Source organism: Antennarius striatus, chromosome 23 (genome assembly GCF_040054535.1).
Source record: "Antennarius striatus isolate MH-2024 chromosome 23, ASM4005453v1, whole genome shotgun sequence".
Taxonomy (NCBI): Eukaryota; Metazoa; Chordata; class Actinopteri; order Lophiiformes; family Antennariidae; genus Antennarius; species Antennarius striatus.
Window position 1 is genome coordinate 8780994 of NC_090798.1, and position 13603 is coordinate 8794596.

The 13603-nt window shown below is 42.6% G+C and overlaps 1 protein-coding gene across 2 annotated transcripts; it reads right to left on the bottom strand.

Moving 5' to 3' along the window:
- Nucleotides 1-5648: 5648 nt before the first annotated feature.
- LOC137590370 (RNA-binding protein 4.1-like) lies at nucleotides 5649-9597 on the bottom strand. 2 transcript variants are annotated; one of them, XM_068307950.1, is made up of 3 exons: nucleotides 9466-9597; nucleotides 7918-8340; nucleotides 5649-7321 (listed from the first exon to the last, which is right to left on the bottom strand). In XM_068307950.1, exons 2-3 carry the CDS (start codon nucleotides 8321-8323, stop codon nucleotides 6471-6473), a joined length of 1257 nt encoding a protein of 418 aa, XP_068164051.1. In that variant the 5' UTR covers nucleotides 8324-8340; nucleotides 9466-9597; the 3' UTR covers nucleotides 5649-6470. The 2 variants fall into 2 exon arrangements, with proteins under 2 accessions (XP_068164051.1, XP_068164052.1); XM_068307951.1 differs by having other exon boundaries at nucleotides 9566-9592.
- Between the last annotated feature and the right edge of the window lie 4006 nt (nucleotides 9598-13603).

Here is a 13603-nt window from a genome sequence, read left to right on the forward strand (position 1 = left end):
TGCAAAGTCAACTACCATCTGTCCTTCTGCGTTCCTCTCCTGGATACCAAACCTGCCCATCACATCCTCATCACCTCTGTTTCCTGCACCAACATGTCCATTGAAGTCTGCTCCAATGACAACTCTGTCACTTCTAGGCATGCTCTGCATCACTTCATCAAAGTCCGACCAGAATTTCTCCTTCTCCTCCAGCTCACATCCTACCTGTGGAGCATACCCGCTAACAACATTGAACATCACACCTTCTATTTCTAGCTTCAGACTCATCACTCTATCCGACACTCTTTTTACCTCCAGGACATTCCTAACAAACTCCTCCTTCAAGATAACTCCTACTCCATTTCTCTTCCCATCTATACCATGATAGAACAACTTGAACCCTGCTCCTAAACTTCTAGCCTTGCTACCTTTCCACCTGGTCTCCTGTACACACAGTATGTCTACCTTCCTTCTCTGCATCATGTCAACCAACTCTCTACCTTTTCCTGTCATAGTTCCAACATTCAACCTCCCTACTCTTAGTCCTATACTCTTGGTGTTCCTCTTCTATTTCTTCGAGCGAACGCACTTTACTCCTCTCCTTCTTCGACCAACAGTAATCCAATTTCCACCGGCGCCCTGTAGGTCAACAGCGCCGATGGCGGTCGTTGTTAACCCGGGCCTCGACTGATCCGGTATGGAAGTCATAGGTTTGATTCGCATCTTTGATTTGGCAAAAGTTTTACGCCGGATGCCCTTCCTGACGCAACCCTCTGTATTTATCCGGGCTTGGGACCGGCACAATAAGACACTGGCTTGTGTCCTCTTGTGGCTACATTTTTCACCTGCCTTTCAATAAACTCAATATCATATTAAACCTGTCCTGTAAATCACAGACAACATCTCTCCACTTATCTCTGAGCTTATAAGGCAGTTTCTTAATGACGGTTTGCATGTTTGCAGGGACGTCCAACTCATGACTAGGTTTGATCGCATTGCAACACCCTCACAACAAGAAGCTGTATGCCTGCAGGGCTTTCGCAACCTCAGATTTTATCACCGGCCATGCGAGAACTTTCTCCAGATAAGCTGTCACGATTTCTAACGAACTGCCGAAGTGTCCTTGAAGCAAAGTCTTAGCTTTAGCATAGCCAGATTCAAGCGGCATATGCTGGCAGCTTCTAACCAGTTCTCTGGGCTGACCCCTGGTGTATTGCTCAAGAAAATATTAACGGTCTTTAGAGCTGTGAGTCTTTTCTTTGGCTCAAACTGATTTAACAATGCCGTTTCCAGCTTTAAATCCACATTTCTCGCAATGTGCGTGAATGTAGCTGATCACCTCTAGCAATATGCTGAGCTGACTGACCAACAGCCAAGGGCACAAAAGTGTCAGCATCAGCATTCAGTGTTTGAACTCTCTTATGTTCTCTATTGAAATATGAATTCATTCCATCTCATCTATCAGGAACAGCACTAGACACCTGGAAGCTAAAGGCTCTTAACACATTTACTTTGGTGACAGATACAGCTATCTCCATCTCCATATTGAGCACCTCTTTCTTTCTCCTAAGCTGCTCCTCCTCCTCATCTAGAGCATGCTTATCCTTCAGCAGCCTTTGACGAGCGAGAAGAGCAGCCACATCTGCCTCGGCCTTGACTCTTGCTGATGAGGTAGAGGACACAGTAGACTTATTTCTGACAGAGCTCCTTCCATGTGTTCTGCTTGCAACGTTAGAGATGCTATCACTAGGCTTAACATCGTCTGCCATAGCAAAGTTTCCATCACTGTGTTCAGGATGTTCAGTTACACCGGACTCGTTTTCATTGTTATGTGTGATTCAGCACACGGTAAGTGTGACTGGGGTAAGATGGCGATACCTTCCAAACTTTTCACAACCACGCCTTAGATGCCTTTTGCATTAGCATCAGAAAGCCATTTCTTAACATCTTTTACAAAACCGGTATTATGCTCATGTACACTGAAAAACCAAGCATTTTATCTGTCTCGTTCTTCCTGAGGAAGAAACGGAATCACAGTGTCATGCAGCTGATTGGCATCTTCCCACAACATAGATAGATAGATAGATAGATAGATAGATAGATAGATAGATAGATAGATAGATAGATAGATAGATAGATAGATAGATAGATAGATAGATAGATAGATAGATAGATAGATAGATAGATAGATAGATAGATAGATAGATAGATAGATAGATACATAGATTTTATCTATCCTAAACTGGAAAATGTAGGAACCTTTAAATTTAGGAAAATGTAGGAAAGTTAAAGGGTTACAAATTTAGGTTTAGAAATTTAGGAAATTTAGACAAACTTTCAAGATGACACTGGATCTTTTGTGCATTATTGTTTGTTTGCATGAGCCCTTTAATGGATTTCACGACACCCTTAATTTGGTGAACTTTGGCTTGTGATCTGTCTGGAGCCTTTCAATCTTATTTGCCATGGCTTTGGCAGTGACTTTCCTTTCTCTTTTGTCATCACCTTTTATACTAATATCAGGTAGTGACTATGATTCATTTAAATCCATGCTCCTTTTATTAATACTTAAAGCTCATAAATATCCATCAACATTGGCAATTTCACATCCCTTGAGTCACTTAATGAGCAAAATATGGCATAGACTTTATTTTCCATTTCCCATCAAACAGGTGCATATAAATAGAATCCCCCCTAAACTATATATTGAAAACTAAATTATCCACTTAACCTAGTCTTCTGTGCATACTAGCGAGGGGTAATTATGTACCTATATACCGATAGTATTGAACCGAGCTGGAGACACGAAAACAACAAACGGCTGAAAACAAAAAATCAAATCAACCATCATATGTGGCTGTGTTGCTGAAGTCTAACTGGCGAATAGTTCACCTCAAAGGAATGACCTGTTGTGTGTGTGTGTGTGTGTCCATACCTCTCATCCAGCGACTCATGAATGACTCGCGCACACGCTGGGCAGGAACGAACGCACCGTTTCACAGCTGGGAAAGGATGAGCTGATGAGCTCCAATAGAGTCATCCGCTCGCTCCGTTTCCATGTTTGAAGCGTCGTTAAACATACCCAGGAATCCAATAACGAAACTTTCCGCGGATCTATACTTCAAATATATCTTTTTGGTTGACTTTTATTGCGGCTGACAAATGAATGGACGACAAAAACAGATGCCGTGGGCTAAACACAGGAGTTAACTGATGACGCACGATCCAATAAATTGAAATTGACTTCTGTATCTCATCAATAATCTGTTTATTAATACACTGCACCGCAATCCACACTTAGTCATTCTTGATGCCCATAAAATAAAGGCAATAATACAGGTAATCAAATCCAAATGCAAGCATAAGCGTAAGTAATCAATGGAGTTTTACCCTGGTGTTCACCCCAAGTCACAACCAACAAGCAACCCCTGAATTTTTTAATTTAATTTTTTTTTATTTTATATACTGGTTTGATCCCTGGAGGGAAATTAAGAACGCACACTCTAGCTACTGGTTCCAATGCATGCATACATATATATTTGTGAGTACAGGCCCCTGTATCACACACACACACACAAGGGGGCCTGTAGGCATGCAGGGGAGGTAGAGTGGCAGGCAGCTCCTTCTTGGTGCGCCTCAAATGAGCAATTTGTAAAGGGGACGGCACCTTGCTCAAGGGTGCCTCGGCAGTGCTCCGGAGGTGAGCTGACACCTCCCACTGTCAGCTCACCTCCGGGTATTTTTTGGGGGGGCGGGAGCGGGAATCGAACCGCCGATCTTAAATCATAGGATGACCCGCTCTACCGCCCGCTTTACCACTGAGCCACTGCCGCCCCCAAAACAGGTGAATGGCATTAATTATTAACTTCTAAGAGACACACCCAGTGCCACTCCACCCACCACAAGCCAATACCCACACATGCACCATTAGACACATACACATCAGTCCAACCCTCATGTATGGCTCTTACAGGTGCGATGTGTGGTAGAAGAGTTTCAGCTAAAATGAAAGGAAAGGTGTACAAAACTGTAGTGAGACCAGCGATGTTGTTTGGTCTAGAGACAGTGTCACTGAGGAAAAGACAGGAGACAGAGCTGGACGTAGCAGAGATGAAGATGCTGAGGTTCTCTTTGGGAGTGACCAGGATGGATAGGATCAGGAATGAGTGCATCAGAGGGACAGCACATGTTAGAGGTTTTGGAGATAAAGTCAGAGACCAGACTGAGATGGTTTGGACATGTCCTGAGAAGAGATAGTGAATATATTGGTAGAAGGAAGCTGAGTTTTGAACTGCTGGGCAGGAGGCCTAGAGGAAGACCAAAGAAGAGGTTTATGGATGTAGTGAAAGAGGACATGAAGGTCAGTAGTGTGAGAGAAGAGGATGCAGAAGACAGGGTTAGATGGAGGCAATTGATTCGCTGTGACAACCCCTGAAGGGAAAAGCCAAAAGAAAAAGAAGTCATTCAGCTGCCAGATGTCCAACTACACTGTAGCTCTCAATTCCCTAGCCCCCCGTGCCGTCCCCATGAATAACTTTCTCAACTCCCCCCCTTGTTCATGGGTATTTTGTTTTGATCCAATGTCGGAGCGGTCGTCAGTCTGAAACTTTTCTTTCAGTAACTTCGTTACTATGTACTGTATTTCGCTCTCATTTTTCTCGTGTTTGTCTCTCTTGTTAACTATTGATTTCTCTGCGCTGAGCGTGAAGCTACTTTTAGCTGAACGTGACTCCGTTGTTCATCATGTAAAAACTACATGGGCTGATCCTATTGAACGGTAAAACATTGCAAGGAATTTAAAGTGTTTGCAAATAGGAAAAAAATCAGTGGCGAGGACAACAAATGTTTACTGGCAGGATGTATGCTGTTTGACAATTGTCTCGGGCAATGAGAGATCACAGGGAGCGAAACTATAGCAGTCTAAATGTAATATGGGACAGGCAAAGTGTTTCAGTAAAAAAAGCATTTCAGTATGTGTGTGAGAACGTATCCAGCCCTCGTCTCTCACAAGGCTGGGAAGGAGTCATAATTTCACCTCTTGATTTCTGCCTGGATTATTTCACATGCAGGGTTTGTCAGTTGAACGTAAACCCTTGACTGGTGACAGTGAATATCTGTTAGGCTGTAAATAAAGGCTGATTGTTCATGAGCAATGTGGACACACACAGCTGTGTTTGATATAACAATGAGGATATGCCTTTAGCGGACACACATACATGACTGAAGCGGAGCTAACTAGTTAGCCAAATGCTAGCTGACTTTAATAGTATGTGAGGAACTTTCAGTGTGTAGCTCCGAGCTACAACATTACCACACAATGCTACTGTAGCCTGAAAGAACTCCCCCTTGGGGATGGCATGCCCTTGGGGCATGTCAACCAATCAATATCGTCAATCACTCTGTCCGATCACAGAGCGCCCTTTGTGACATCACAAACACCACTCTAGCAAAATTTTATCGTATTGATTCGGTCCATGAATTCCTAGAACTCCGAATATTTATTGATGAAGGAAGCGTTTGTTTAGGAGTTGGTTGGGTTAGGGAGGACCACTATATGTAGAGACCTGAAAAAATGTGATCTTCCTAGTAGGATCTTGTCATAGTGGGATCTTGTACACTTCCTGTGAGTCATGAGGAGTTGAAGAAAAACACAAGGTCAAAGGCCAGTATTTAAATTTTTAGACCAACATTTATTTTTAATGTAACTAATTATTTGAAATTAAAACAGTTTACACAACATATGATCAAAATTACAGCATAAGTTGAAGTCATATCTAGCACAGAAATAAGCAGATTTAGGGTAAATAATGTGGAAAAAAATGCAATGAGAAAATTGACAAAGCAAAAGTATGACTTGACGAATGCGTTAAATTTCACAACAGATCTAACAAACATGAAGTAGTTTTGTTTTAACATTGACCCAGTCTACATTTGGTACAGCGACGTCAGTTTAGTCCACTGAAATCTAAATTTGCTTTACAAGTTTCCACATGTATTGTGAACTTAGACAAATATACTGAGATGCAGTTACACTGAATGTGGCTAAAAAAATGTATAAAATTTTACCTGACATTACGTTAAGCATGCATCATGCACTACTTTTAAATGTTTCTATTAATAGATTCTTTATGGTGTATTAACATATTTTCAGTTGCGCATTCTGTTCTTACAATATGATGAACAGATGTTTACCAGGTGATAAAGTCAGTGTTTGCACTTCACCACGTGGCACCAATAACACAACATGAAATGTGACAATGAATGCTGGTCAAAGTGAGCAGTAGCTGTACTAAATTGTATTCTGAAGTCAATGAAATGAGCTCACGGCATATCAACTGATTTCACCATGAAAACTACTACTTGGCTAATACTATAGCCAAGCTTTCCTGTACATGTTTTCCTACCACCCATAAGTCTCACATAGATGGGATAGCTAAGGTTTTGCCTCAAAATGCAAGAGAGAGCCCTCATTAGACTGTATGGTACAAGGATTAGTAAGTGTAGCCTGTCTGCTCGGTGCCAGGCTCCCGAATATTCTCGTAGTTGGTACTTCTTGGGAAGGTGGTTGCCGGAGAAACACACGAACGGTCATATACGTATCCGTCTGCATTTGCCGGGACTCTCCGAACCGGACTTCGGTCACGTGCATAGTATGAAGGTGTTGGGGCTACTGCAGGAGGAATGGAGCACTCGTATTGGTCGACGCTAGTGGCTGGCTGACGGTCCCTAATTACACCGGTGGAGGTGGATGTTGACGGCGCAGGCACGGGGACAGCGCGACGTTCTTCAAAATAACTGCCTCCGTAAGTATTGGCCCTGTACTTCTCGTAGTAGTCCACAACCCCGTACGGATCCCGCTCCTCGTACGGCGCCTGTCGCATCGGGTAGGGTGGTACCGCGTCATAGGGTGAGCCGTTGCTCCTGTATGCCGCTTCGCCGCCGTGCATCTGAGCCATGCTAGGTTCACCAACGGCGCCCATGCCATAACCTGGATGTGGCCTGTATCTCATAGCACTGTCGTAGCCTGCGCCCCTTCTGTACCCTGTCATGCCGGTGCTATGACAAGAACCCCTTGGAAAACCTGGAGCATAGCTGCCACAATAATCTGGACCGCCACTGAAGTCCATGGGGTAACCCCTGCTGCGACCACGCCCGCCAAATCTCGAGGTATCGTATCCGTCCGACTTTGGCTCTGAGCCGTTTCTGTGGTAGCCGTTTTGGTCTAGAGGGCATTCTTTGGACCAGTGGCCTTCTTGCCCGCAACGATAACAACCTGATCTGTCTCCCATTCCCGGCGCAGTACGGAGGCGGCTAGTCGAAAGCTTCACGCTCATCAGTTTGCCTTAAACAGAAAAGACTCAATAAGGACTAAAGCCTGCATTAAGAAAATATATTAGATTTATAAAGAAGCAATAAGACAGAGCTTATGATTTGAACTTCAAGTTATTAAAGCTGAAATCCGTAACCATCCCCCTGCTGTGAACAGAAGTTACACAAATGATGTTCAAACTAGAATAAAGATGTGACAAAACCTTGCAAATGCTAGAGTCTGCTGGATTAACATTTCAAAATGATTTGCTGAAATTATATTGTTTATGTGTTTGTAGAAAAAGTGTGACTGGAATATAACTGCGTTCAATTGTGTTTTTTTAAAAAAGTGTGCAAGATCCAAGTATGTAACCAGAACTGCGAGGCTACATTTTGGTCGTTATATTTCTTTTAAGAAACAAATAAATTTTGGTTTGATTTATATAAAATATGAGATGACATTACGGATACCAGCTTTAAAAAAAGTAATCAGTGTTACCTTACGTTCTTCAGTTGACCGGTATCCCTTCAATAAAGTTTACTTACCTGCGTAGTGCATTGTTATCTTAGCAATTGTATTGAGAAAAAAAATACAGATTAGCTCTCATTCATCCAAACCAAAGAGTTCACCTTTAAAAGCTGTGTTGTCTAATTGGTTAATGGCCTCCATGGCATCCTCCATTCGCTCCATGTGAACGAAGGCATAGTTTTTTACGATGTCACACTCCAAGACTGCTCCAAACTCTTCAAACTTGGCCCTCAGCTCTTGGTTGGTACAGGCAATGTTGCCAACATGGAGTTTAGCGGAACCTTTTGACTTGCCATGGCTCAGCTCCACATTCATGGGCTGGCCGTTTAGCTCATACTGGTGAAGGTTGGAAATGGCTTCTTCTGCCTCTGCTTTGCTATCCATGTGCACAAAGCCAAAGTTCTTGACAATGATGCACTCTGCAATCTTGCCATATTGGGAGAAGAGGGAGCGGAGTTCATCTGATGTTGTCTCTTGTGACAAATTCCCAATGAATATTTTCACCATTGTGGATGTCCACGTCACTAAGGGAGACAGACAAATAACGATTACTCGTGCAATAATTCTACTTACTGAATCCAAACTTTAAATATTGTAAATTATCACATGACAATTTTGGAAATGTAGCTTTTCCACTCTCACAAGGCTTATATATGTATATATTTATATATATGGATGGAATAAAGCTGTTTGACAAAGAAGTTGTATGTATTTAAATTTGCTTATTGATGTTTATATACAAACCCAACCCTAAACATTCATACACACATTCTTTATGTACATGTGTTACCTTTAAACAGTTTAAATCATGACACTGTAGTTACATATTATTAAACAAAAAAACTCCATGCTGGTATTGCCAACTTGGCTTTGTTCTCCAAGTCAGTACAGTTCCGGACCAGGAGGGGGCAGTGTCTCGTGGTTTGTGCTCGATATAGAGTAAGATGCCAGGAAGTATTCGAAGGTGGCCGATGAACAAAAAAAAATAAAAAATTGAGTACCGTAAAAACAGAAAAAAATTTAAACTTTTTTCCAGTTCTTTTTAACCTCTACCCATGAAACTGAGCAAATGACTTCCAACACAGTCGGAATGTCCGAGTGAACGCTTCTCTTCGTGTTCATACTCGCTTCAGGCGGTGGCGGTGCTGTAATGGAGTAACCAGCGCGAAAGCCAGTGTCCATAATGAAGGGTCTTATCGTTAGTGAAACATATTCGTGACTTTTCACCATTTTGCTTTTGTTTAAATCGTCGGGCGTACCTTACCGTCAAAAATGAAATTGCGTCTCAAAGACACAGATGTCGGATGTTTAACTGTTCTTATGATTTATTTCTCAACATAGCCCACGAGCTACACGTCGCGGCTATGTAGCTAACATTCAATACTAGATACTAAATGCTAGATATACTAACGTTAGCAGACTACTCAAAATAGATTAATGCTGATAACCAGACCATTGTGTTCGATTTTACACGACTAAAAGTAAGCTAATACGCTTCAGCGCCTGAACGTATACCGAATAGTGCAAACCACGCGTTTAGCTAACATGCTAAAAGGATTAGCTTGGCGTAGCACTGTATGTCGTGTTGTCCGTGTGTGTATTTGTGTTTATGTTTGTGTGTGTAGGTGATAGTAGAAGCACGTTGTTACCTTTAGAAGCAGTAATGTGCGTCCAGATTCAAGCTAATCAACCAACGGATGCTCTTTTAATATAAATAGTTGGAATGCAGCAACCGAGTAGTAAACTTACCAGTCTTACTATGGCCACACTTAGACCCGCCCTTCTTCCCCTATACCCTCGAGCTCTGACCAATCACCGTCCATATTACTGGAGTCAACCAATCCAATCCCACCCATATAACAATACTATCCAATCAAATGTAGAGTACAATTTCGCCTTCACTGTAGTGGGACTGGAGTCGATCAAACGCTTCCCAAATCGCTATGATACAAATTAAAAAAGGTGTAAAAAGAGCAAAATGAGGACAGGAGAGCGAGAACAGATGACAAAAGACTTAAGTTATTATCTGTAATGAGTATCCGCATTGTTTTTTGGTTTTCTATCAATACATGTCCATATCTTGTAAATGGCTTCTTTGATGTAAATTTCTACCTAATAATTGGAAATTGGCCATCAATGAACACCAGATTCATGAGATGAAATTGCATTTACAGCTTTGTCAGCACAATCCATAAAGCTGAATAAAGTATTTGTATTGTAAATTGTGATATCAGAAAAAAATATGACAAAAATTAATTTATTGCCATTCTTCCAAAAAAAGAAAGGCTATAGCAGAGATCTGAGATGTGATGCATAGAAGGAACAATTTACAACTGTCAGTTTTTATTCTGGGGAAATTTAGCCGCGAGAGGGCACAACCCAGTGTCTTATTGTGACGGTCCCAAGCCCGGATAAATACAGAGGGTTGTGTTGGGAAGGGCATCCAATGTAAAACCTTTGCCAAATCAAACATGCGAATCAAATGTATGACTTCTATATCGGATCAATTGAGGCCCGGGTTAACAACGACCGCCATCAGTGCTGTTCACCTACAGGGTGCCGGTGGAAATTAGACTACTATTGGTTGTCTGTATAGGTTCTAAGTCATCCAGGTCATGGTTATCCAAAAGCTGTTGAGTCGATCCACTGGACGTTAAGAAAGTTCTTGAAGACGTTTCGTCTCTCATCTGAAGAAGTCTCTTGGATGAGAGATGAAACATCTTCAAGAACTTTCTTAACGTCCAGTGGATCGACTCAACAGCTTTTGGACTACTGTTGGTTGAAAAAGGAGAGGAGAAATATTTGTTCGTAGGAAGAGAGAGGAGGAACGCCAAGAGTATAGGACTGAGAGTAGGGACGTTGAATGTTGGAACTAAGACAGGAAAAGGTAGAGAGTTGGTCGCCATGATGCAGAGGAGGAAGTTAGACATGCTTGTGTCCAGGAGACCAGGTGGAGCAAGGTTAGAAGTTTAGTAGCAGGGTTCAAGTTGTTCTATCATGGTGTAGATAGGAAGAAAAGTGGAGAAGGAATTATCATGAAGGAGGAGTTTGTTAGGAATGTCCTGGAGGTAAAAAAGAGTATCAGATAGAGTGATGAGTCTGAAGCGAGAAATCGAAGGTGTGATGTTCATGTTGTTAGTGGGTATGCTCCACAGGTTGAGTGTGAGCTGGAGGAGAAGGAGAAATTCTGGTTGGACTTTGATGAAGTGATGCAGAGCATACCTAGACGTGAGAGAGTTGTCATTGGTGCAGAATTCAATGGACAAGATGGTGCAGGAAAAAGAGGTGATGAGAAAGTGATGAGCAGGTTTGGTATCCAGGAGAGGAACACAGAAGGACAGATGGTGGTTGACTTTGCAAAAAGGATGGAAATGGCTATAGTGAATCCTTTCTACCAGAAGAGGCAGGAATATAGGGTGACCTATAAGAGTGGAGGTAGGAGCACACAGGTAGGTTACTTCTTGTGTAGACGGTGTAATGTGAAGAAGATCAGTGACTGCAAAGTAGTGTTAGACGAGAGTGTAGCCAAACAGCATAGGATGGTGGTGTGTAGGATGACTCTGGTAGTGAGGAAGATGAAGAGGGCAAAGGCAGAGCAGATGATGAAATGGTGGAAGTTGAAAAGGGAAGAGTGTTGCATGACTTTTAGGAAGGAGTTAAGACAAGCTCTGGGTGGTCAGGAGGTGCTTCCAGATGACTGGACACCTACAGCTAATGTGATCAGGCAGACAGGTAGGAGAATACTTGGTGTGTCATCTGGAAGGGAAGTAGATAACGAGACTTGGTGGTGGAATGAGGAGGTACAGGAGTGTACACAGAGAAAAGGGTTAGCTAAGCAGAAGTGGGACACTGAGAGGACTGAGGAGAGTAGACAGGAGTACAGTACAGGGAGATGCAGCGTAAGGTGAAAGTAGAGCTAGCAAGGACCAAACAAGGGGCATATGATGACTTGTATGCTAGGTTGAACAGTAAGGAGGGAGAGACTGATCTATACAGGTTGGCAAGACAGAGAGACAGAGATGGGAAGGACGTGCAGACATGCAGCAGGTTTAGGGTGATTAAGGATAGGGATGGAAGCGTATTGACAGGTGCCAGTAGTCTGATGGGAAGATGGAAAGAATACTTTGAAGAGATGATGAACGGGGAAAATTACAGGTGCCGTGATTGGTTGGTTGCTTGATTGACAGGTTGTGGGTGAAGTTAAAAAGTGTGACAGCGTGAGGTTTTCAAGTAAGCTTATTCAAATATATTGGTGGGGAGATATCCACTGCTACAGATGTATTCACCAACTCAGAGCTGTAGCCACAAAGCTGATTGGATGGAGGTAGAGACCCACCTGTGTTTTTATCAGTATTCATGACATAGCCACATATCCAGCTGGAACTGAGGCCATCCTATAGCTTCTCCTGCAATCACTACTGCAGCCATGATTGCAACTGAACGGACAGTCTTTACACCTGTAACTTTCCTGCAGACATAGCAGCCAGTATGACCTCTCAACTGGTGGAGCTCAAGGCCCACCGCTAAATTAATGTCCAAAAACATCAGTTACCGAATTTTTTTCAGCCACAAAAGTTGACAAACCTGTAAATTTATAACTACAAACAATTACTGTATTTTCCGCACTATAAGGCGCACCTAAAAGCCTAAAATTTTCTCATAAACCTGTAGTGCGCCTTATAATCCGGTGCGTCTTATATATGGATTAATATTCATATTAATATTGGTTGAAAACATGATCGCTGAAAAAAAGCCGACAGTCTGGCCGCAGCACTCCGCCACCAGAGGAGCCCCCTCACAAGGCACTCGGGCCTACGCCCCCTAACAACGGTAGTCAAGGGGCGTCACCGAAGTCCCGGCTCTGACTGAGCTGCTCTCAGACAGTAGAGCAGACTGTAGGAGCACCGGTGATTACGTAGCTAAACATAAGGAACTTTCAACAATTCTATTAATAAAGTTTGACTGACTGACTGATCTCAGTATTTCCTAACCATTTGGCGTCGGAAATAACCCACTTTAAACTTAATTGATCTTAAAAATGCCATTGTGCTGTCATCTGGAATCTAGTGACGGTCCATTCTATTAGTCTGTGGAAACACACGGAGAAACTGGCATAAAGGTGAATGAAAGACCCTCAAAGCTGAACTTCCAGCTTTTTCTGAAATTTCAAGAGCAGAGTCACTGCTAGACAAAGGTGCCAACAGGTGTGCTGCAATTGATTTACAAATGTAGTTGATAGCTCTGGGCGGGTGGCGGAGGGGCGTATTCAGGCTTGTGTATTCTGTCTGCAGTGACGTGCCGTGAAATTCACGGCGGTGAGACACCGACGTTAAAGTCAGTTCTAGGAGTAAAACAGCGTCACATTTGACAGTAAATTAGCAGCCTGACATTAAAAACTAGTTTAAAAATTGTTTAGGACACAGCAGCAAATAGCTGCACCTCACCTCTGACTGGACTACCGATCGATCGAAACAATATCTAATTAATAAACGAAGACAAACATCGGAGCCTAAATATCTGCTTCGAACTTCAGATCAGGAAATAATCCGCTCTGTTCACACTGACTGCACTCGTAATGAATTTAACCAGTTTTTAATGTTAGGTTTTTTAATATGCGTGTTGACTTCTTTCTAAGATGGCAAAGTGATCAAGTGATCAGGTTTCCTTGATGAGGCTCAGAATGGCTTAGCGACATAACAATAGGGGCCATTCAAACGTAGTCAGGAAGTTATGAATGCAATCATGACTGCCTGAGCAGCGCGGCTCCATCTAGTGGACGGATTGCGC